General features: G+C 49.1%; 1 protein-coding gene across 1 annotated transcript in view; it reads left to right on the top strand.

Moving 5' to 3' along the window:
- The window catches only part of F13A1 (coagulation factor XIII A chain), a 140,388-nt gene that overhangs the window by 101,663 nt on the left and 13,604 nt on the right, over positions 1 to 25,121 (top strand). Inside the window, exons 11-13 of the mRNA XM_004598616.2 lie at positions 5,260 to 5,413; positions 13,033 to 13,320; positions 19,136 to 19,296. Of these exons, the coding sequence (XP_004598673.2) occupies positions 5,260 to 5,413; positions 13,033 to 13,320; positions 19,136 to 19,296 (603 nt within the window). The remainder of the gene's footprint in view (positions 1 to 5,259; positions 5,414 to 13,032; positions 13,321 to 19,135; positions 19,297 to 25,121) is intronic.

The raw sequence follows: 25,121 nt of genomic DNA, 5'->3' as shown, positions 1-25,121 counted from the left end.
TTTCAGAACTTTTATGCTCATTATTCCTTATTCAGGAAACATCTCTTTCCACTGTACACCTCTCTCTCTCCCTCTCTCTCCCTCTCTCTCCCTCTCTCTCTCCCTTTCTCTCTGTCTCTCTCCCTCCCTCTCTCCTTCTTTGTCCCTCTCTTCCTCTCTCTCTCTCTCTCTCTCTCTCTCTCTGTCTCTCTCTCTCTCTCTGTGTCCCTCTCTCTCTCTCTCTCTTTTCCTATGCTGAAAGAACATTTTGCATGTTCCGCTCCTTCACTATATTCAAGTTTCTATTCAGGTTACCTCTTCAAAAACACCTCCATTCATACCCCCTTTGCACCTAAAATGTCACTGTTTCTATCCCCCATCCTACCTCATGCTTATTCTTTCTGTCTCTTCAGAAATTTAAGCTCAATGAAGAGCTGAGAAGTTGCATCCTTTTAGGTAAAGGCAGAGTCTGTCATACAGCAGCCATAAACAAAATAGCAGCTGTTTGGAAAAAAACTAAAATTACAAGCCAAGTTTGCTTGGCTGCAAAGCCTTTTGAGATCTGTTCATAGCCATTTTCTAACACATATTTTCCATGAATTTTTTGAAGAGTGTTCATATTTGTTAAGCAAATGAATAAATCGAATAAACAAGAGCTGGCACAGAGGTAAACAGCTATGAATAAAATATCAGAGAAAGGACCAGAGTTAGGGCCTCAAAAGCTCACAGTCCTGGCCAGAGATTAGGTACATGTGGACAGCAGCAGAGAACCCACTCAGGGGCTTGGCAGCATTGCCTGAACCTACCGGCTGAAGAAATGGCAAGTGCAGGGGTAGGTATGGAACCACCATGCCAGGAACCATCCTGGCCCAGACAGGCATGTCCTGCCTACCTGTGTGCCCGGAGCAGCAGCACCTTCTCTGCAGAGCATACCGACAAGATTGTCATTACTTGGGAACAAACAGAACAACCACAGCGAACTCTGTGCTGGAGCTGAACACGAGCGTCTCACCCTCCGAGGTGCGGAGCACAGCTGCTGCCACTGCGGACACTGTCCATACTCCATGAGCACAAGCAAGAGTCTGCAGAAAGGCTCCTCTAGCCTGCTGGCGCGGCCCACCTTTGGCCAGCCTCCTGGCCCCTGAACGATGGCAGCCACTGCATGGGAAGTATCTCTGTCTGGCCAAGACACAAGGCCATGACGTCAGGAACACATCATCGGCTTCCATGTTGGGATTCCAGGTTCCACTCAGGTGTGGTGGAACTCCTGCTCATCAAGACATCCTTCCAGCCTGAGACATGCCAGTCCTGCTTGACATGTTCTTCCTGTCCTGTACCCTGCTGCACTGAGTCTGTGCGTCCTCCAGGCTTCAGCTTGGCTTCCCTCCTACCACAATGGCTTGGACTTCTCCTTAAGGTACTGTAGGAATTCTGCAGTCTGGGTGTCCATTAGGATTATCTGAAACCTCTTTTAAAATATCACAGATTTGGGGGCCTCAGGACGGGGCATCTTGCTCGGATCCCGACTCCAGCCACCACGTGCATGTGGTGAAGTGTTCCCGGGTGGCCAGTGCACCATTTGGCGCTTGGCTCCGCCTGCTGGCTGCCTGGCTGGGGAGCTCTGGGGTTTTGGTTCTTTGAATCACTGCTTAGTTAGCTCCAGGTTGAACTCACAGTGCTTTTGGGATGTGAATCAATCCTAAATATTCCCAATGACAGTAACTCTTCCTCTGAAGAACTTGTAATTACTTAACAATGCTGAGTACCGAACACCAGTTCATGCAAAAGCTAAGGCTTGGGGCTTGTCCAACAGGGTATCCTTTTACCTGACATGATGATGGATCAGCAGAAGGGCCATGACATTAGGCAGGGCCATGACATTAACTAGCATTTGAGAACTATATCCAGGGGTAGATTCTGTGGGGAATGTGTGGGCCAAACTCTGTGGAAATTCTAACCCCACTAGTTAGCTTAAGAGTTGGGGTGATGATGGACTAAGCTAGGTATGACCAAGCAGCTTGCATCAATCACAGGTAAAGAAACCCACAACAATCTGGACTGGTCAAGGCAGCAGCACACGAATGTGCATCCTGAATAGGGTGTGGGGTGGGCCGGGCTGCAACATTCACCAGCTCATACAAGGCCAAATAGAAGGCCAGACTGTGCCGGGCACTGGCCTAAAACCCATTGGCGTGTATGAGAACTGGGTCTGGAGTGGTTCAAGAGGAGGAACTTGGGAAACTCCCCTGGCGAGTTGTAGCTCCCGCTGGTGAACATGTGGTCCAGACCTGGGGGTGGGACAAGCTGGGCAAAGTAGCTCATGTGTGAATTGGTAACGGAACAGGATATACTGGGCAGGACTGTGCAAACCTTAGCCTACAAATGAAACTAGAAACCAGGATGGAGCACTGGTCATGCCGAGATAAGCTCTTGCACCTACTGGTCTGTGAGTTGGGGACGCTAAGCCACAGTGTCTAAGGCAGAGGCCAGGACAGGAGAGGCTGAATCAAACTGAGTCAGAGCAACCACTGGCATGTACGTGATCTATGGCTGGAAACATGCCCGGATGAGGAGCTAAGGGGACACCCTAACTGGGTTGAGGTCCCCACCAAGAGGCATGTGGGCTCGAAAACTAGGACAGGGGCTAGGGTAGTTGGACAGAGAGGCACTCAACAACAACCATGAGGGCTGGATAGTTGAGCTGGTTAGATGAAACTAAGCTTCAATACCCATCGACAGGTAAGAGAGCCAAATAGGATGTGGAATAGACTGGACTAGTCTGCTACACATACTGGCAAACCAGGGTAGGAGGCAGGCCTGGTGGGGGTTATTGTGGGTCGTTCTGACTAGGCTGCAGCTCCCACTGGTTTATGAGAGGGCCGAGCATGTGCTGGACAGAACCAGGATGGACTACAAACACCCATTGGCTCCAGTGGAAGAAAGGGCTGAAAACAGAACCAACCCAGCAATTGCAACCACCAGCTGATCAGGGCGATGGACTGTGACGGACCCTGTTCTTGCTAGTACATACAAGAATCTGGTCTGAGAACACCTCAGACAGTTTCTTTGGGGAGCTCCCCAGTTGAACTGCTGCACTCAGAAAAAGACAGAGGACAGAACAAGTCAATCAACCACCTCAGCTATGTGTTGGCAGAGAAATACTGGGCAAATGGAGACTCTATGATGGACTAGGCCAATCAGTGGATTCTTCAACGACCTCATCGTGCTTGGAGTGGTGAGATTGGCAGTGATTCATAATTGGGGAACTATCAAAACCACTTGAGCAAGTATCTCAGAGCATGTGCCACATCCGGGACTTGGGGTGGGTGGGAAACTGAGTGGGGCTTCTCCCTCAATATCCCCCTTCACCTCAGATACATGAAGGAAACAAAATGGAAATAATAGTCTTACCCACTTTTCTATAGCCCTTGAACCTTTTTACCCTAATTAACTATGTAAAGATTGTCAAAAATATAATAAAAAATGAAAAAAAATCACAGATTTGGAGTTCTGCCTGGGACCTGCTTCATTAGACATCTTTTTTTTTTCGGTTTCCCAGGTGATTCTGATTGACACACCTATCTTCTAGAACGGGGACTGGTGACCAAATGTCTTTTAGAGCCTTAACACCCTGAGTAATATCCAAAAGTACAGTGAGATAATACATAATAATAAATAACATTTATTTATGGAGCATTAGCTTTCTGCCAAGCATGCTGCTAAGTGCCTGGCATGCGTCCTGCCACTCATGCTACGTTTACTTAAAGAGAACATAACCGAGACTTTGGAGAGGGCCATGGAATGTTCGATAAACACATCAATGCATGGCTGTTAGAGGGGCGATTCACATTGCTGACCTGCCATGAGTGGCAGGTCATAAATGGGGTCCCCAAGAAAGTGGTTGTAAGAAATCACAAGTGGCTGTGACAGCATCAGCTTCCAGGCACATCATCTCCAGAGAGCCCAAGGGTTCAGACAGCAAAGCCTCCAGACGTTATCTGCCTGTCCCCCAAAATGCATGTTTGAGTTGCTGAGCCATCAGAAAATCCTCCTAGGTAGTCGAATCTTTCTCAATTTAAATTTTTCTGGCTGCAGGTAACAAAGCTCATATGGCTGAAACAGCTGGAGGTAGATTTCTCTCGTATAAGGAGTCCTGAAGCAGGTGGTGCTGGGGCCGGCTCAGTCACCGAGCCGCAGCTTCCAGGCCTGCAACAATCCCCAGCTTTTTACCCGATCGCCTTCCCGTGGTCGCCAGGGTTTCTCTTCCTTGTCCCAGAACAGCCACAGCAGCGATCGGGCTTCACTTCACGACTCAGGAGAACATGTGCAAACAGGAAGGGATGGACTCACTTGCCCATGTTGCTCTCTCCTCTTATTCAAGAAGAAAATCTTTTCTCCAGAAGTTCCTAGAAAGTAGGGCATGGTGCTGCTGCTAACTTGAAAGAAGCCTGGCTGTGCAAGCAATGGGCTTGGCGCCTTCAGACACTCCTTAGGAAGTGGTATTTATCAGGAAGAAAAGGAGAGGGAAGCAATTGTTTCTTGGACAGCTGATAGTTCCAGCCCCAAGCAGTCTTCATTTAGAAATTTTGGGGGCCAGCACTGTCATGTAGTAAGCCAATTCTCTATCTGCAGCACCAGCAGTCCATATAGACACTGCTTCAAGTCCTGGCAGTTCCACTTCTGATCCAGTTCCCTGCTGGGAAAGCAGTGGAAGAGGGCTCAGATACTCAGGCCCCTGTACCCACATGGGAATCCTATAAGAAGCTCCTGGCTCCTGGCTTCAGATTGGATGGAAGCTCTCTCTCTTTCTCTCTCCCTCCCTCTCTCTCTTTTTTAAGATTTATTTATTTTTATTGGAAAGTCAGATTTACAAAGAGAGGGAGAGACAAAAACAAAGACCTTCCATCTGCTAGTTCACTCCCACAGTGGCCATAACGGCCAGAGGTGTGCCAATTCTAAGCCAGGAGTCAGAAGCTTCTTCCAGGTCTCCCACATGGGTTCAGGGTCCCAAGGCTTTGGGCCATCCTCCACTGCTTTCCTAGGCCATAAGCAGGGAGTTGGAAGGGAAATAGAGCAGCTGGATATGAACTGGCACCTATATGGGATCCTGGTGCATGCAAGGTGAGGACCTTAGCCACTAGGCTACTATGCCGGGCCCTCTCTGTCTCTCTTCTACACTCTGTAAAATCTGTCTTTCAAATAAAGATGAGTCTTTAAAAATATTGATGGCTAATCTAGATAGACTCCCTTAAAATCCTTTGCTCTCCTCCCTACTTGCAGGTCAACAGTGACCTCATTTACATCACAGCCAAGAAAGATGGTACTCACGTGGTCGAAGCTGTGGATACCAGACACATCGGAAAATTAATTGTGACCAAGCAGATTGGAGCTGATGGCATCAGTGATATTACCGACACTTACAAATTCCAAGAAGGTAATTTACTACAATCAGATGAAGTTTACTTTCTTGTTATAATTTTCAAGGCAGAGAGACAGAGAGACTGAAAGTTTTCATCTGTCTAGCCTGGCTCATTGTCTGGATGCTCAGGTCTGACGGAAGCCAGGAGTCAGGATCTCAATCCAGTTTTCCCGCTCAGGGAGCAGGAATCCTGTTATTGGATTCATCTCGGCTCAGGATCTGCGTTGACAGGAACCAGGAGCCATGAGTCAGAGCTGAGTGTAGAACCCAGGGTCTCTGGTTTGGAATGCGAACATCTTAGCTGCCAGGCCAAAGGCCCACTCCCACAATGCCCCTGTCCGCTAACCACTGTTGCCACTCCGGGCACTACACTGGTGGTGACAGCAGGAGTGCAAACACTCAGAGTGAAAAACATCTCACACACATTTTTTAGCTTGTTTGGCTTGCTTGGGAAAGAATTTCCCCATCCATATGACTCAAATGACTTGATTTAAAGTCATATATCTATTTTAATAGAATATAGAATATCAATTGTTCCCCATAACCTTACGTAGAAAGCCCTCTCTGAGTAATGTGATTGTCGTTCAACAATACAGACTTAAGTAACTACGTCACACCTAATCCCTTACAAATTACTTCCGTTATTATTCCATTGAAACCCCTGATGCAGGGAACAAAACATCAATAGAATAAAGCAGTGTCACTCATTCAGGCCATGGAAACTCAAGAACAATTTCAATTGTAAGATAATGATAAGTGGCTTATATCAATGTCTGTGGCATGGAGTGTTGTACACAGGCCCAGTCAGTGCCAAGTGTACGAGGCCTGCGATTGGGTTTGGTCCTGGGGATTGCAACAGTGAACACATCCCAGTTTCATGCCCTCCCCCCTTGCATTGAGTGTCAGGATCACCATGAAAAGGGGGTTTGGAAAAAAAAGAAGGGGAACATTCACTCCAGCCATGTGAGTCAGGAAATCAAGTCCAGGCAGACAAGGGACAGAAATCAGTTAAAGGAAGCCGGACGGGGATTTCAGGCAGCAGAGATGAGGCCGAGGTGGGAGATGTGGAACAGCTCAGTGTGTCGAGGGCCTGCCACTGAGTGCAGAGGTCCAGTGACACAGTGGGCAGCAGGTGGGAGGCCTCAGGCGTCTTGCTCATGAGCATGGAATAGACTTTGCAAATGCTTCACCGCTAGAGGCTCTGAGGAGACGCATCTATTTTAGTGAATGGATAAAAATGAGAAGTAATTAGCATACTCCTAAATATTCATCAGGATTCCTGAAATGCTAAGGAGTGCAGAAGTTTTTTGAAATATTTTAGACAATTCCTCAGCTCCTATTTACAAAAGCAATTTGCACTGAATTGAGAATGCTTATGCATAATGTTAGAAATTCAAAATTTTTGTCATCTGAGCAAGTAGATTTCTAGGATACTTCTGAATGGTTCATTCTCCTCTTCTGTTGGTTACCATTCTTTGCACAATGTATTGCTTTTTTCTTTTTGGCTTTTCTATAAAAGGAAAGCTGAAAGCGATATAAGCACAGTAAAACAAAACAAACACGTGGTGCCTTCTCATGCTACGAGGCTACTTCAGAAAATTTATGTTCCTGTCCCGGCTGCTCCACTTACCAGTCCAGCTCCGTGCTTGTAGCCCAGGGAAAGCAGTGGGGGGTGACTTGATTCCTTGGAATCCTGCACCCTACACCAGGCTCTTGGCTTCAGATCAGCTCAGTTCTAGCCGTTGCCACCATTTTGGGAGTAAACCAGTGGATGGAAGATCCGTAAAGTTGCATTTCCAACAAAAATAAGTTTTGAAAATTGACCCCAAGGAAAATGTTACTAGAGTCTCCTCCTCTTGTATTGATTTATGTATTTATACTTTTTCATTATTACATGATCTTATTTTGTTGTATTGTGTGGGGTGTGAGAGAGATCATGCCAGTCAAGCTTAGATGTATTAAGGAATCTTTATTAGCCAAGTGTGGTGATGTGAACAAATGGTCATTACCTTGAAGTCCATCTATTACACTGAAGATGTAATGTTTCAGCTTCCCTGGCAGTATAAATTATCCTAAGAGACACACAGCGAACAACCTGGACACACTTAGAAAGCTGAAAACATTTACCTTTTCCTAGTTTCTCTGTCCATATCCCATTATTGCTAGGCTCACCAGAAATGAAACTTTATTGTGGCATAAAACACTTTTTCTTTGGAATCCATTCATACAATAGATCTCTAAAAGTTCATAGAATGTGTAGTATGAAAAAAATCTTGCATCGATTTCAAAACTGCTTTGTACCACAGTAAGTAATTAGCATATGTAGTTACTTTAAATTCCATTTTACGAGGAATTTGTTGAAGTGCCCCCATGGAGTAATGAGCAAAAAAAGTATGGGTGGAGCAGAAGAAAAGTCAAAAGGAGGGAAAAGAATTAATGGCAACATTGACTCATTCATACATTTAATAGTTTACTCTTAAGCAATTGCATGTGGGACTAGAGACCCACAGGAACCTGCCTTCACTTCTAACTGCAGAGGAAGGCAGCAGCAAGCTCCACCTTGCTGGGTAACATCGCGGGGCAGATGCTACAGAGCTCAGACAAGGACACCCAGTGCAGACTCGGGAACCAGCGAGTGCCTCACGGCCCTCCCGGCATCCTGGTCATATCACTGCAGTGATCTGAGAGGCCTTCAAAAGAATTTCACAGAAAGTGTGCATTGTTTTTGAAACTGTGGATGAATTTCAAAGTTCTTTTGCACCTGAAGAAACCCACTTCTGACTCCCTTTCTGCATGAACCCTGTGGAAGTCCCCATGCTCAACGCAGGGTGCCGTCGGTGTCAGACAGAGATGCGGCAACAGCTCATTTTCTGTGGTTTGACTGCTCTCCCTCCATGGAGCAATGTGATTCATCCACTTGTTCAACACATTGAATCAGCACCTCCTGCATGCCAGCGTACTGGCACAGAATCTAAAGGATCAACAGGAATTGGCAGGTGCAACTGCGGGGCGAGAGTCATCCCAGTAAAAGGCTGCACCACCGGGACTGCTGCGTGAGTGCCCCTTCGCCAGAAGAAGTCCCGCTCAGGCCGAGGAATGGGCAACAGGGGAGCCCATAGGCAAGTGGGAGCAGCAGCAACTGAGCTGTCCCCGAGACCAGATGCGGCGTCCCAACCATGGAGGTGCGTGCACCTGCCGTGGGCTGTAATGATGAAGACCACATCAGGAATGAGCCAGATGCTAACAGAGGAGAGATCAAACACTGGGATACAAAAGAGGGGTCAGGGCCTTGGGCAGGCTGGCTTAGCCACCAGATCAGAACAAATCAAATGCTCTGATTCTGCACAGGGAAGACTTCAAGGCACAGCTCAGAGTCCTGACGGGTCTGGTGGTCTGACCCACCAGAGCCATTAAATCCACGTCGATGGTTGTGAGACACACCTCATCCAGCTGCCGTGCTGGCGTTTGACCCAGGTACATCAGGAGCCTCTGAATCCGTGTGGTGTGCGTGTTTTCAGTTCTAGCTGTGGACATGATCAAATGCAGTGCTATTTTTGAGGCGCACACTGAGACCACGTCTGCACAGGCCAGGAGAGATAACTGGTTACTGATGTCTGCCATGGACATCCAGGAATCAGCCATGGGTGGCCGGCAGCTGTGACTCTCACTTTGAACTCTCAGAAAATGCCTTTGATCTACAAATGCTGAAAGTAGGCACTACAATGAAGAAATGAGCACAAAACAGAAAATCATTACTAGATTTAGGAATTAAGGATTTTAATTAGTTAGATTGCAGAAAGATCATTTTTTTCTCTTCAAGTAACTGGAACTTCATATTAATTTTAAAACGCTTTTGTCCCAAGATAGAACATTGGGAAAGTATAAAGCTCTGAGAACTAGGAGTGTGAAAATGCCTCCATGGCGCCATGTCTCGTTTGGTGACGGTGTCTCATGCTCATTCCCTCTACCCTCCATCAATTACTCCCTCTCTCATTCGTACTTTCACCGCTCCTCTGTATCTCCTTTCAGTTAGTATTAAAGCAGGCTCAAGCAGTTCCTGCATGAAGAAAGAGAAAGTAAAATATTTAGTGGTAGGATTGCTCCCCAACATACCCAGTTCCACATCTGTTGTGTCTTCCTCCTCACCTCCACGATCATTTGCTAGCTTTTTGTCCGTTTTGTTCTTATTGGAAATTTCTATTTGTTTATTTGGAAAAATAATGCGACAAAAAGATCCTCCATCCACCAGCCCACTCCCCCAAAGCCTGCAAGCAGTCAGAAGCCTGGAATGCTTCTGGTTTCCCATGTGGCTGGCACAGATCCCAGTCCTAAAAGCATCACCTGCTGCTTCCCAGGGTGAGCTGAAATTGAAAGCTGAGCCAGAACTCAGACCCAGGCACTTGGACAGGGGCTGCGGGTGTCCCAAGCCATGGCTTAACCACTGCACCAAGTGCCCACTTCACAGCCGGCCGTTTTGAAAGAGCTGCTTGGGCTTGTGTCCCACAACGCTTCTTTTCCATCCTCTCCTCACCGACTGTGCCCTGACTGCTGCTACCAGCCTGTGCCAATTCTACAGCACAACTTTCTCCCGGTGCCACACCCCTCACCTATCTCATTGTACCACTCTGTCCTTCAGCGGTGCGTCATCCCAGGCTTCAGTCCCTGCGCTCCCTTCCAGCCGACCCTGTGTTCTTTCTCCATCACTGCCTGTCACTTCCAGGTCTTGGTCTCAACCCAGACTTACCTACATATTCCACAGTACCTGAAGGCACAGCCTCCCGAATGCCACCTTCTCTCCCTTCTTCCTCTTGCAAACCTGGTTCTCCTGTGCCGTCCCTTATGCATGAGAATTAGCCCAGGAGCAAGTTGGCTAGGTGTTCCTTCTGAGAGTCTGCATTCTAGCTCCATGACCAACCATTCTCCAAGCCTGACAGCCAGGGGTGGCCGCTGAAGAGTCAGTTTCCACTGCACTGCTGTTAGCAGCTCTGGCCTCACTGCCATATCCTTCCTGTTAGTTAGACTGTGGCTACTTCTCTAGAAAGGCACCATCATCCCAACTCCTTGCTACCCCCACTCCAAGTCTGACACTTACCTTGATGCCAAACACAGTGCAGAGCCTGTTACATCACACTCCCCTTAAAAGTCCTGTGTCTCTCCTGATGCAGCCAGTACAATCCTGTGGCAATGCTCCAAGGCCTGCTGTGTGTTCAGATGTCAGCCCCCTCACTGTGCCTCTTGACCGTGACCCCCAAATGTCCTGCACAGTAGCCGGGTGAACCACTCACTGGCAGATCCCCTGACAAGCCCAGCTGTCACTAGCTTCCCCGACTTCCCTCTCAATAGGAGAAAGCCCTCTTCCACAAAGTCTCAGTCCCTGGGCAGATTAAGGGTCTCCTAGCCATGCCCCCATACATTACACCATACACCAACATCTGTCCTGCATCTGGACCATAGCCCATGCCTCCACAGGAAACACATTACATGAGCTCCACTAGCATGAGATGATCAAATGAAACGTCACCCAGGTGACCCTTTGGCCGGTGGGCTGATTTGAATGTAGAAGGTCCTGAACTGAACTCTCAAGCATTGCTGGAAAGACGGGGGCTTTGGCTCCAGCTGGAAAGGCCTCTGCACAGCTCTCTGCTTCTTCAGCACCTCTTGGCAAGGTGGAAACTGGACCTGCAGGGGGACAAAACTGACCCTGTCCCCACTCATGTGCAGCTTATGTCCCAGCAGGGAGACGATGTTATACAACGTCAGGGAAAGGAAAGAAAGCCATGGAATATGTTACTCAGAGAGGGAGAAGCAAGGGTTGTGGGGATCCAGGGGTAACATTGGAGCTAAGATCAGAACAATGAGGAAGAAGACTGCTTGCAACCCAAGAAGACTCTCACACTGCATTCTCCTCAACAGGCTGCTCCTGGGGGCTGCAGAGGAAGCTCAGAAAGCATAGGCTGCCTCTGTGTCCTCGTGCAGCCCCGAAGTGTTGCCCTTGGCCCTGAATTATGCAAGATGCCAGAACACAGAGCACACATACAGACAAGGGAATTACCCTGCCTGGCTCTGGGAACACTTAGTTCTTTCCTCCTACCTGGACCAGCGCTTTCCCAAACAGTGCCAGCTGGCCTCTGCCTGGCAGAGCATGGTTCAGATGGACCCAGCGCTTCCTCAGAAAGAAGCTCAAATTTCCTCCCTGCGTTGTTCGATCTCCATCCAGAGTAATGAGCGTTCACGCTCTCTCCCATGCACCTACTTGTCAGATGATCTCTGCTGAAATAAGTCACAGTGCCTTGCTCTTACCCATACCTCCTTCCTTTTGTCATATCTGTCTACAATATCGGCTGCATCCATGCTCCCCCTAGGCGAGTGTTTCTGAAACATTCTGGGATTCTGACAGAGAAACTGTTAATGCATGTAGAGGGGTGTGCGCACCCACACACGAGCACACCTGCACTTGCAACACCTGCCAGCAACATCTTCATGCTTGCCAAGCAGCTTCCATCTATCACGCATGTACTACATCCAAGCCACCTCACTTCTCTAGGACATAAGCACCCTTGGTTTATAAACAAGGACACTGATGGCAAGAACGGAGTGTGCCTTGAGGAGCTTCGAGGATAGATCATGTGTATTACGTGTAGCACTGCCTGGTGTGTGGTTAATACTTTCCGATACTTGTTTTTTAATGAATTGGCCTCTTGATTGCCATTGCCTTTAATTATCCACTAGGTAAAAGGGGAGACAGCATCTTAAACAGCGTAGTGATGAGACAAGAGCAGCAGGCTGGCTTTCAGAGTGATTTTCACCCCATAACCATTCCCATGACTGGCTTTTACAAGCCAAACAATTTGTGTTCATCTTTGCTATCCCACACAGCCAAGAAGGATGGAGAAGAGAATGGGGACTGTCCCCTCTCTCCTCCTCGCTCTCTGTCCCCCAGGCCCAGCACTCGTGCTCTATAGCTTCTCGGGCACCAGCTCCCTCCAAACTCCCACTGACACCTATTCCAGTGCTACAGAAAAGCCAACATGAAGTGATTTTTTCTTCTTCTTCAAAGCTTACCCCTTCACCTTCCCTCCTCTCTTCATTTACATACGATCTCCGTGGAAATACTAAACAAGATACTTCTCTTAAAAGACCAACTCTTTGTGTGTTCGTTCAAGTCCCATTTGTTCTGCTTCCAATCCAGCTCCCTGGGCAAGGTGACTCAAATGCTGAGGCCCCTGCCACCAATGTGGGAGACCCACATAGAGTTCCTCATCTCTTGATCCTGGCTTCACCTGGTCCCGCCTTCACCACGGAAGCCACTGGGGAGAGGAGCCAACAGATGGAAGATCTGTCAGCCTGTCTCTATCTCCTTCTCTCTCCAACTCTGACTTTGAAACAAATAAATCTAGATTAAAAAAAAAAAAAGAAATCTGTGCATTGTTTTCTCCTGATATGCAATTTCTACAGACTTTTCTAAATCCCTCTTACGCGTGGATTTCAAAGCCTTTGGCACCTGAACTTATCTTTGAATCCCAGTTTTCACAAACATTTTGAGGGGCACTTGGGTAGCACACCATGTGTTCATAAAGACGACTTTCTCTTGGGTGGGCTGGCTTCCCGTGCCATGACCCCTGTCTCTTTCCTAGGCCGTGAGGAAGAGAGGCTGGCCTTAGAAACTGCCCTGATGTATGGCGCCAAAAAAGCCCTCAGCACAGACAGCGCCATCAAATCAAAGTCTGACGTGGATATGAACTTCAAGGTGGAAAACGCCGTGCTGGGCAAAGACTTCAAGCTCACCGTCACCTTCCAGAACAACAGTCCTAACCGCTACACCATCTCAGCCTATGTCTCGGGCAACATCGTTTTCTACACGGGTGTCTCCAAAGCAGTGTTCAAGAACGAGACCTTCAGTGTGGTGCTCGAGCCTCGGTCCTGTAAGTCCACAAGTGCTCTCCCACTCGCTAGTTTTCTGTCCAAGTGCTTCCCTAGAGTTCAGTGATGTCAGCCATGCAGGAAAAGTCTCGCCCTTCTTGGGATCCTTGATGTCCATGCAGACAAGTGGACAGTATGGTTTGCCAAGCTCAGAGCCCCAGGATCCTTGGGAGGTAAAGGTGGTCTGACTTCCTGCTACTTCCGAGTACAGTCAGTGAACAGTAACATCAGCAACCCCTGGGGACCTTGCCAGAAATGCAGCTTCTCAGGCCAAGCCGAACCCTCCAGAATGAGAACCTGCATCCTAACAGGACTCCCACAGTCCTATTCATGCCTTTGCTTTTCCTCTCTAAGACAAAGGCAGGCTCTTTTCTTCCGCTCATCTGTCTGAAGTCTAGCAGGAGAGCCCATCCTGGGGCCTGCCCCAGGCTTCGTTCTCCCTGCCTCTCTTTGCTCTCTGCCATCTCTCATGGGCGCTTTCTCCCATCCTCCGGCCGTTCTGCTTTCTGCATGCAGGTGTGCGTTCTAGCATTTTTGTCCCTCTGTAAACTTAGCAGGTTGGGATTGGCACACTGCAGCTTGCAATGGGAATGGGAAATGTCACCCAGTCTCACTTCCTGCGGGAGGGGCTGCTATTCGGTTGGCATGACAGTTGGCCACACCGCAAGCAAAGTGAGTCAACCAGAAGAAACTGATTATCAGGGAGAGCATGCTGAGTTGGATGGAGCAGGTTGAAGAGGGCCCACATACTTCCGGGTATTGGATTTCCATTGACCTGTCATTTGGCACTGAATAGAAATGAAAGGGTTTGTGTGTGATGAGGAGGGGTGGGGTCTCACCAGGATGCAAATGATGATTTTACAAACAAACGGAGAGGCGGTGGAGACTAATGGACCTCCTCACCCCCGGGATGCCCGAATCACACGACTCAACGATTCTCAAGCTTTTCTGGGCTCTGTGTCTCTCCCACTCCACAGGCCCTTCCAAAAGACAATCTCATAAAAACAGAAAACTATTCCTAAAAATTCTACTTCCAAGAACCCTGCCGGGATTGAAGAATCCCAGCATTCCTAGCTTCAAATGCAGTGAGGAATGGAGGGATCACCATGGCACTAGGAGAGATAACTCTCACAGAAATGAATAAACAACATAAAGGGCTTCATCTAAGCTCGTCCACCTGCTGCGCGAAACACCCAATAACTTGGGGTGAGGAGGTGTGAAACAAAGTGAGCTTTTCAGAGTCCTGGGAGACCAAGGCTTGTCATTTTTCCCGGGGACATTGTAACAAAGTGCCTTGTAGAACAGTGTCAGGAAAGAGGTGAAAAGGCACAGCAGAGACCTGGCTGCCCAAAAGGGCTCAAGAAAAGCAATGGTACTTTGTCCTGGGTTGCTTGACTTTGGCGTTGGGGGCATGGCCCAACTGCTCCCGCTAGTTCTTAATCAAGCAGCCATCATTTCTCTGTGTACCTTATCTCCTGGGCTCCCCCAGGTACAGGAAACCCTGAGGTGACTCACATGTCTGCATGTGTATGAGCCAAGGTTAAGGCAGCAGAGGAAATAACTCAGCTACGAAGGCAGGGATGCCACACTTTCTCCTTCTGTTTGAAAAGGAGACATTCACTGAGACTGTTCAGAACAGACAGACACATTGGCTGTTACAGAGCCTGCTCTTTGGAATTAGATCTGTCTGGGAATAAGGTCTGACTGCATCGCCTGTGAGCTGTGCATCCCTGGGGAAGTTACTTGAGCCATGAGAGCCCTCGTCGCTCCTGCTCTGTAGACAGGTTACAGCAGCACAGCCTACATCTGGATCATTGGCTCGCTTCTGTGGTTGGTGCTTGTGATGCAGGGCTCTGCTTTGTGGGGATGTACCGATGCCCACCCTTACAAAGTCTCTGCTCTTGTAAAGAATCAGACAATAAGCCATCAAGCAAGTGAATATATAGCAGGGCTATGTGTGTCATCGAGAAAAGGAAAGATTGAGGACACTTACAGAGACCAGTGAGGTTGGAGCAGATCCTTCCAATAGAGAGGCATTTAATAGAAATCTGACACAGGGGCAGGAGAAGCATTCCAGCCATGAGATAATGCATGCAAAGGTCCTGGGGTCACAGCATGTCTGATGTGTCTGAGGAGCAGCAAGGGGGAGCAAAGGCAGCAAGAGAAAGTGGCATGTGCAGGCCACGTACAGGAAAGATTTCAGGTTTGCTTGGCAGTCAACTGGGAAACCATTGGAGGGCATCATGCTGACGTGTGGCACGATTCAGGGCTACTGTACTGAAATGAGAGGACAGGGCATGTTAGGCTGGAGTCCGGAGAGGACACCGTTGCGAGTGTGCAGCTGAGGCTGGTGGAGGTCGTGAGGGAGGTGGGGAAGCTCCTCAGACCCACAACATCCTGAAGTCAGAGCTCACCTGTATGTCTGCAGGTAGGAGTGGTGGAGGAAACTAAATGAGGTCCTATGGGTAAAGTGCTTTGCAGGTGATGGGCTCTGGGTAGATGTCATTTTCTTTTGTCTTGGGAAACTCAGACAGCCAAGATGAGTTGAGGTGCTTAAGGTCATAGCCAGCCATAAAAGGCGCAGCAAATAAGGGAAGCCAGATCCTGGCACAGCAATGGAAGACAGCCTGTTAGGGTCCAACATGAATCTGAGTTCCCTAACTCGTGCCCTCTAGTATCTGCAGTCCAGCACAAGTCCCTGGACGGGGACTTCAACGCCAGCCCTTATTCTACCTCTCAGCCGCCTGCTTTCTCTCCAGTTAAGTGCTGGGCTTATGTAAGTGCACTGGACCGTCATGACATATTCTCCTCCTTGGTCACTGATGTGGGGAGTGCTGACCAAGCCTCAGCACAGGCTGGCTTTGACACAGTGCCGCCCACCCTGCCACCCCAGGGCTTGTCCTCAATAACCTACGGAGAACTGGAGTCTCTTCCTTTCAGGGCCCTGCAGGTGAGTGGCATTAATTACATGCAAGGAACTGCTAGCTGAAACCGAAAATCCATTGCAAGATATTGCAGACAGTCACACCATCACTCCAGACCTTGATCAAGCAGTCTTCAAGGCCTCTGTGCTGAAGAAAGTTTTACAAGTAGAATGGGAGGCCTACTTTCCAGAATGGTGGCGAAAGGCAATGTGCGGCTCGAATCAGCTTGGGAGATTTGAATAAGTTAAGCCTCCCAGTACCTTCACAGGTGCTATCATTTCCACTTGGCTATATTTAGTTTTCTTTGCTTTTTGGAAAAGAGCTGAGGCAGCTCCAGCCTGTGTCTCCCCTGGCTTTCCCCAGACACCGTAAATGATGTTGGCAGCAGCCCAGCTCCACCGCTCAGAGTGAAAATCTATTCCTCCTTCTCTTGCCACGTTTAATAAACTTTATCTAGAACAATTTCTTGTGCAGTGGCAAAACACAGCACTTACATAACATCCTATTTCAGGAGCACTGTTCTCTTGGGCTCTGAAACACAGCCCAGTTTCTTTAGTGCTACGATTTGGAGAATGTTCTACCTCTGGGAAGAAAGGAGCGGGGGTAGGGGCAGGCTGGTCCTGATGCCAACATGGACAAATGGGTAAGAAATAGCCAGCCACAGCCCAGCGGCCCTAAAGCAGCCTCGCGGTCACACACAGGCTGCTAGAAGCAGCCAGAGGAAGCTCCTGTTGACTGTTACCATTCCAGGGAGCCGCCAGAGGCAAAATAAGACTTGCCACGTGGCTGCACCATCTGTCCGGATTTGGGGACACAGAAATCAGGGCACAGTTGCTCATCTGAGGCTGTCTCCACTGGAGACAGATCCTCATTCATCTGGACCATGAGAGAGCCACGGGAGGAGAAGAGGGCAGGCTCGGATCTCAGGAAGGCAGTGTGGACATCTCATCAAGACAGAGCAGATCTCAGGAGCTGAGGTCAAGCAGCGCCACAGCCTGAGAAAAGATGGCTGTCAAAGACAAAGGGATGCCTGCATTGTCTGGGCGGGGCTTCCCACTCAGCAGCAGCACTGGCAACTGAGGCTGGCTCTGTATGCTGTGTGTTCTGTCCTGGGCACTGTAGGGTATTCAAGCAGCCCACACAGAGCAGGAGCAACCCACCTCTCACCATTGTGACAGCCCAGAAGGTCTCCATCCCCTTGTGGGGTGCAGGACAGTACCCCCAGAACCCCCAGTAACTGCCACCAGTCTGCAATGACTAAGGTTTCCACATCCCCAGGACTCAATCCATCGCAAGCCCACTTCACTCTCTCTTAACCCCACCTCTCCTCCATAGGAGCCTCTCAGAGCGTCCCTCATGGGAACACATGTCACCTGAGGTCCCATTCAAATGCAGACCCTGACTCCAGGAATCAGATAGGTTCTGAGAACAGTCATCGCTAATAAGTTCCCAGGTGATGGCGGCACTGTAGACCATGTGAGGAGCTGCCAGAGCTCACCTGAGAAGCAGGGTCTCTTGTGGGGCTGACTGTGCAGAGCTGATGACCCGGGCTGTTGGAGTGATGCTCTTCCACCTCAGTTGCACTTTAAAGTCAACCTCCAAACTCATTTGATTAGTCTTGGGCGAGCTCCAGCATGGCAGGTGGTTAGACATCTCCAGATGATGGTGATGTGGAGCCAAGGATCTTCAGAGGACTGGAGACCGCCACTGTACCTGTACATCAGCAAGGATACTTGCACGTGCATGCTCAAGCAGAGCTCCTGCATGACCTCCTGGTCTGCATGCAGCTCAGCTGTGTGAGTACCCTTGCACTAATGATGTGGATGTGAGCATCCTCACCTGTGCAACAGCTGTCACTTAGGGACCCTGGGAGTCTGAGTACCTGCTGGTGCCCGGGTACCAAGTCATCCTTCTTACAGGACTTTTGTTCAACATGGTGGGTAAAAACAAACTGCCCTCTGCAGTTCAACTGTCAGCCATGGAGGCCATTTCCTCCACTAGTTCCTACAGAAAGAATGAACCTTTGGCAGAACTGGGGTCAGAACAGCAAAGATGTTAGTTCTCTAAATGTGCATGTAGTCTGTGACCAGAGTATGAGTCACTCATTGGCCTGCTGGGTCTGCCAGCTGACAGAGCAGCACAGGCACCTGTCAGCCAGGTGGCCCCTGCTCAACCTGCAGAACTGCCCATTGCTCTCTGGAGATGAAAAGAAGAGAGAGAGCGGTCCTGAGCTACAAGCCAGAGCACTGCATCCTCACCCACGACGGTAGCTGGAGGAGACCCAGGCCCACTCTTAGGTGTCAGGGACGTGACCAAGTCTGTGACTGACTCCGAGCTCTTTTGTAAACTGCGAGTAGGAGCAGGGATTGGGCCTTGGATGGAAAGGAGTTTCCACGGCTTCTTTCTCTCAGAGAAAACATGTCAGATGGGCTCAGAAGGAGTTGGGTAGGGAATATGGGGCACCTCAAGGACCAGGTGTGGGGGATAGGCTTGCCCATCGTGGACTGTGACCTGGGAGACACAGTTCCTAACCCACAGGGGCCGGCATACGGAAGGGTGGCCTTGGACGTCACTGCTCCTGGTCGGCCTTCCTTGGTGCATCTCTGCCAAGGCTCCATTTTGTACATCTTTGCTGTGATGTTCCAGTTCACGGCAGCAAAAGCACCTTGTCCCTGGCAAGCCATCAGCGACCGGGAAATGTCCACCACGTTCTTTCTCTACCTGAGAAATAGCAGCATCCATCCCCAGTTGACTCTCACCTTTGCCCCCGGTGGTTGCTGTGCCAACACAGCAAGAGTGCTGGGAGAGGCCGGGGCGAGGGGTGGTGGGGCAAGGGGAAGCAGACTCCATCTCGGGTCTTGATGCCTGGTCTGTTTGCTGTTCTTCCGGCCAGTCAAAAGCGAGGAAGTGTTGGTCAGAGCCAGCGAGTACATGGGCCAGCTGCTGGAACAGGCGTCCCTGCACTTCTTCGTCACAGCTCGTGTCAATGAGACCAAGGATGTGCTGGCAGACCAGAGATCCGTCATGCTCAGGATCCCCAAGGTCGTCATCAAGGTCAGTCTCATCTCCAACGAGGGAAAGAAGGGGTCTTGATGAGGCACCCAGGCTTGGTGAGTGAGTGGAGAGTATGTGCTGCGCCCCTCACCTCCGCCCCCAAAATCAAAATAACAGAGTCAGGATCCTCTTGTTCTTTGAAAGAAGCAAACTGCCCTATTTATAGACACGCACAGATAACACTTTCCTCTTCTCTCCCAGATTTAAATATATAGATGTGACTGCAGATATAAATATAACCTGTGGGTATAAACACACTTGTGGGGGAAGATAAAGATGTGTAATGGATCCAGACTTAGAACTTTGAGTGTCTCCAGAATGAAGTAGGTCAGGCGTGCCACAAGATATGTGGCGTGCCAGCAGTGGCTGCCTCTCGCCTGCGTCTTAGGCAGGAATCTTGTTCATTGGGACACAGTCGTGCACACTGGAACTCACAAGAGATAGCTTAATGGTGATAACTTTTTGTATAGGTATGCTCCTTGCAACCACCAGCCAGATGAAGGAATCAAGGATTGCTTTGCTTTTTTATTTATTTGAGAGGGAGACATTCTAAGAGACACAAAGAGAAAGAAAGAGCTCCCACCTACTGGTTTATTTTCCAAATGTCCGCCCCAGAATGAAGCTGGGAATAAGCAAATACATCCAAGTTTCCCAAAGCAGTGATAGGAACCCAATCACTCAGTCCATCACCATGCTTCTCAGGGTCTGTGTTAGTCCTAAGCAGGAGTTTTTTTTTTTTTTTTCTTTTTTTTTTTTTTCTTTAATATTCATTTATTCATTAATTACATTGCATTACATGACTGGGATTCCCCCCCCTTCACCCCAAACCCTTCCCCCATCATGAATTCCTTCACCTTGATGCATAACCACAGCTCAAGTTCCGTTGAGATTCCCTAATTAAAAGTTTACACCATACAGAGTCCAGCATCCCACTTGTCCAGTTCAAGTTCAACGGCCTCTTAGGAAGGCCCTCTCAGGTTTGTAGGCAGAGCCAGCAGAGCGTCACCTCAATCAATTAGAAGCTCCAACATATCATCAGCAACAGTCCAGGTATGATGAGGCTGGTGCAGAGTCCACTGATTGACATAGTCCGTCTTAGGGTTTCCCCTTGTCCAGTTTTCCGCTGCAAGCATAAAGCTGAGGTGGTTGATTCATCTACTCCATTTTCCATCTTTTTTTGATTAATGCTTTGATTCCTCCATTTTGTTCAGGGGAATCCCCCTAAAAAAACTTTGAGGCATTCCCAGTCCAGGCTCCTACATGTACTACTAGTAAGCACAGTGCCCGCCACCGTCCATCACTCCGATCAGCTGATGGTTTTAACCCCTGGGTTGGTTCTCTTCTGAGCCCCGACCTCTATTGGAACCAATGAGTATCGCATCTCTCCCCGGCTCTGCCCATCACACTCTCGTCCCTCACCTAAACCAGTGGGAGGAGTGCTGGTCGGGTGTTGCATTCCCTGCTAGCACAGGCCATTTCACCTTGGCATTTTGTGTTTTATACTGTTTTGTTTTGTTTTTTTTTTTTTTAATCGCAACCAAACCCAGCCAGGCCCCCACACAGTTTCAGCACTTGGGCTTGCCAGTGGATGACGTGAACCGACTCAGCCTGGTCTGCCCCAACCCGAGCCAAGTGTATTCCAGTGGGTCACATTCCAAAGCCTCTTCTGGGTTATTTACCTCCATGCTTCTTGCGTTTATTTGTAGAGTCAGTGTCCTGTCAGAGGATCTGTTCAGGTTCCTCCCTCCGACTCCTTCATGGTGTCGGGCTTCACCTAAGCAGGAGTTTTAAGTGCAGGAATCTGATATAAGATGCATTTTAGCCAGTGCCTTAGCCACATACTGAACACATAGCCTGAGAAAGAGACAACTCCTAACACCTAAGAAAGATTCCCAAACCTTTTCCAATCAATCTCCCCATTTGCCATGAAAAAGTTTTCCATCACCATAGGTTTGTCTTCCCTTTAAGTCCATACTTTTAATGGGGCCCCTCCATTTGCCACCACAAATCTCTGGCCAGCTGGCAAGGAGGAGTTGAGTGCAGATGCAAATGAAAAATTTGCATCTGGAGCCACAGCTGTGGTTTCTGCTGACCTCATTGGCCACGCCCCTGGGACACTTCTTGATCCTTGAAGCAGGAACCTTAGGGTCCTGGCAGGAGAGTGACATCACACCACAGACCTTACCCAGTGCTCAGAGACCCTCCCCAGCCTACACAGAATGTTCTTGAAGTGACTAAGCGATGGGCACAGAGCCTGCAAAGCTGTACTCCTCTAAACTTAGACACATCCAAGTTTTCTAAAGTCAGTCATGCTTCATCCCACCCCAGAGGCGGTGGGGGGAGGCAGGAGCCTTGGTTCTTGTGAATCATTGGCTGTGAATCATCCACAGCATGAATAACTGGTGTGTGGCATCTACAGTGCAGCCTTCCCGGATCCTGACTGGGTTGCAGACGGCTACCAAAGCACGAGGCATGCGTGGCTGCCATTCGAGCACTCAACAACCTCTCACCTGTTATTTTTGCCATGTGAGGAAACTGGAGAGTGAAGAGGCCCAACATGGCACAACCAGCAAATAATAGAATGAGACTTCCAACCAGGACAATCCAGTATGGAATCTGGTCCTATAGAAGACACAAAGAGCTCCCCACAAAGCTTCCATCCACCCTTCAAGACTTAGTGCCCCTCAAAGGGAGAGAACACCAGGCCTTCTTCCCTAGACAGGCCAACAGCGTTGTTTTCATCGCACCCCAGTCATCGCTCAGTAGAGCACTGTCCAGAAAGGAAGTGTTAGGAGCTGGAATAAAAATGCAAAGGCACAGAATTTGCAGGCTAAATCAGAAACATGAAAATGCAGATACGGAGGCATGAAGATTTCTCGTTAGGTACTCCCCTGGGCATGAGAAGGTAAATTCAGCTGCGTGGGGTACAGGGCACCAAGGCCTGGATGTGCCTGCCCTGCACGCCTTGCATGCAAATGCCACTGTCCCTGCTGACTCTCCCTAGAGACGGCCCCTCTTTCAGCTGCTTGTGGAGATGTGGAGCAGGTCCATGTACCACTCAGTCCTGAACCCTTTCCAGCAGAAGCTCAACCTCAGTGCACACCTCATTACAAAGCCAAGACTTGTCCCTGCCCAGGCCTCCAGAGAGCCTCTCCAAGCTGTGACGTGCTCAAACCACAGTAAAAATCAGCCTGAATTGCACCACTGATAGGAAGTGTGGTGTGTGCACAGGAAGCTGATAGTTTTGAGCTTTGGGGCTTTAGTCATTTGAAGGACTGTGTTCTGGGTTTACTTCAATTCCCTAGGTGTGGAATCAGAGCTACCTCCTCCTACGAGTAAGTGGATGTGGGCAGAGAAGGATGCGCTTTGCAGAGCTGTTTCATTGTATTTGGATTTCCACAAAGAGATCCCGGGCCATTTGCCTGGGATTCAACATGACGGTGAATGGAAATTTGGGCTCTGTCCAGTACCGAGCTTGTTTATGAAAGGCGAGAGGTCTGCAGCACCGTCGCAGAAACTGTCCCTGAACTGTTAGCTCTGAGGACAAGCCAGATCCAAGCCAGACAGGAGGAGTTCCTGTGGAAAACACCCCCCACCCCTCAGACCATCTAGTGTCACTGAGTTGGGAAAGGCTCCTCCAGGAAACTCTGACCAGTGGCCTGGAGTCCTGGGATGTGCACAGCCGCGGTGTGCAGACACAATCTAAAATAATGCAAGCAGAGGAAGGAGGCTACAGGGGAAGAAGTCAGAAAGGAGGAGGAAGGGAGCAGAGAGAAGTGTGAGTAGTAAGATAATTTCCAGTTGGAATGTTACACAGGAGACCTCAGGGACGTGAGTCAGAGGCATTGCATAAAGCAGGAATTGGAGAAGGAGCTAAAAGCACTAAAAATGAAAGCCCTTGATAGTTCAGAGGTGCACGATTATCTTAGGACATATCCCCCAAATCTAGGTAAGTGCCAGCATCTTTCCTCCATCTCTCTGATCCTGGAATGGACTCACAGCTGACTAAAACTCTCAAGGATACTATGGCTGAATGTATCAGACACAAGGAAAATGAGACAGAAGGCAAGAGATGAGGGGCACAGGACCCTGACAGTGAGCAGGCCATAGAAGGGACATGGTCAGCACAGAAACAACATCCATCGCTGCTGGGCCAGGCACTTCAAAACATTCATGGAAAAGTGGCAGGAAGACATGTTCATGTTGGCACACAGTACCGTGAAGTTCACACACTACCTTAGCTGATCCCCGTTACCGCACTCTGAGGTGGGTATTACTGTAATCCCATTTGACAAGTGGAAAAATGGAGAGACCCAGTTCTTCATTGTGTAGTGATTACAACATGAACACTGTAACCAACTTATCTAAGTTCAAAATTTACTCTCTCAGTGGACTGATTGTGCAGCACTGGAGAAGCCACCGAGCCTCTCAGGGGGTTTGTTTCCTCACCTGTAAGATCGGTGCCACCGGTTCCTAGGGTGCTCGTGAGTATTTAACGGGTCGTGCCTGAGTCACAGAGCACCCAGGAAGCACTGGCTATTGCTACTCTCACCTTCATCCATGTGCCAGTTTCCCATGTCCACACACCTGATTAGAGATGAAAGCTAAACTTTAATCCAGAATGTTCTGACCTGAAAGTCCATGCAGCTAGCCTTGAGTCTTTGTTACACCCCTCACATTGGCACAGAGGCACTGATCACTTCAGGGGAGACCACAGGAGCCTGAGTGGGGCAGGGCAGCATGGGGAATTAGGGCTGGGCAGGGACAGATGGTCCTGAATGAATGAGCTATATTCAACCAGCAAAGGTGCGCAAAGATAAAGGGGGAAAAAACATGACAGAAGGGTGGAGAGCAATCAGAAACCCGCTTAGCTGGAGTGGGTCCAGGCTGCAAGCTGGGGATGAGTGGAGCTGGCTGGAGACGGGTGGCATGGAGTCATGTAGAGTGAGCCTAACGTGCTTGGATGGGAGCACTGCAATGTGCTTTGCTTGTGGCATGAATGGAGTCTGCAGAACACGAAGGCCACATCGTTATCAACTCTGCCCTCCCCCAAACTCTGCCTCTCCCCCTTTCACCCAAAGTACTGTCTTCCTCTGGGAATCCCAAGCTCAACCTGAGGCCTGGAGTTTCCAGCTTTGTTTCCAGATTGGAGGAGCAAATCTAGGCCAACATGGAGCAGCAGCAGGCCCACGGCCTACGTCCAGATTCTCATCAAGCGCAGAAGGCAGTCCACGACTTCAGGTTCCTGCATCCCTGTGGGCCCCATCTCGGGTTTCCTTTGTCCTCTTAGCCATGAAGATGGGGTTAGGAATAAAACTGTGCTCCCCATGGACTATTCCTGTCACCCACCACACATGAGTCATGGCGGGTGATCCTCATATGGAAAAATGGAAGAGAGAGACAGCCATCAAACTTTAATGAGCACACTCTCTCCACGCTATCAAAATATTTTGATGAGAAAAATATATTTTATTAAAAGCAGACACAAAAGCTTCCTCTGCTCTCCCATGTGTTGATTGTTATAAGATGCTTTAAGTCAGCAAAAGGCTCTTTGGCATTTTAAATTTTAATGAACAGCTGGTTTGGGGAGAAGCGGGGCGCATTGGAGCGAGCCGAGTTGGTCTCTAGGCCTGGACTCTGTGGCTCGCAGCTGGGACACAGCCTTCTGATGCGGTCTCCCCATCTCAGCAAGCAGCACTACAGCCAGAGCTGGAGACCCAGACTGGGTTGGAGTCAGGCATTCAAACCTCCTTGCTAACCACCCTACCATGATGCCTTGGTAACTTAGCCACCACCTATGTACAAAGGGGCAGTAATAGTACTGA

The sequence above is a fragment of the Ochotona princeps genome, chromosome 1 (assembly GCF_030435755.1).
Source record: "Ochotona princeps isolate mOchPri1 chromosome 1, mOchPri1.hap1, whole genome shotgun sequence".
Taxonomy (NCBI): domain Eukaryota; kingdom Metazoa; phylum Chordata; class Mammalia; order Lagomorpha; family Ochotonidae; genus Ochotona; species Ochotona princeps.
The sequence above is the reverse complement of the archived record's forward strand: the minus strand, read 5'-3'. Positions and strand labels throughout refer to the sequence as shown.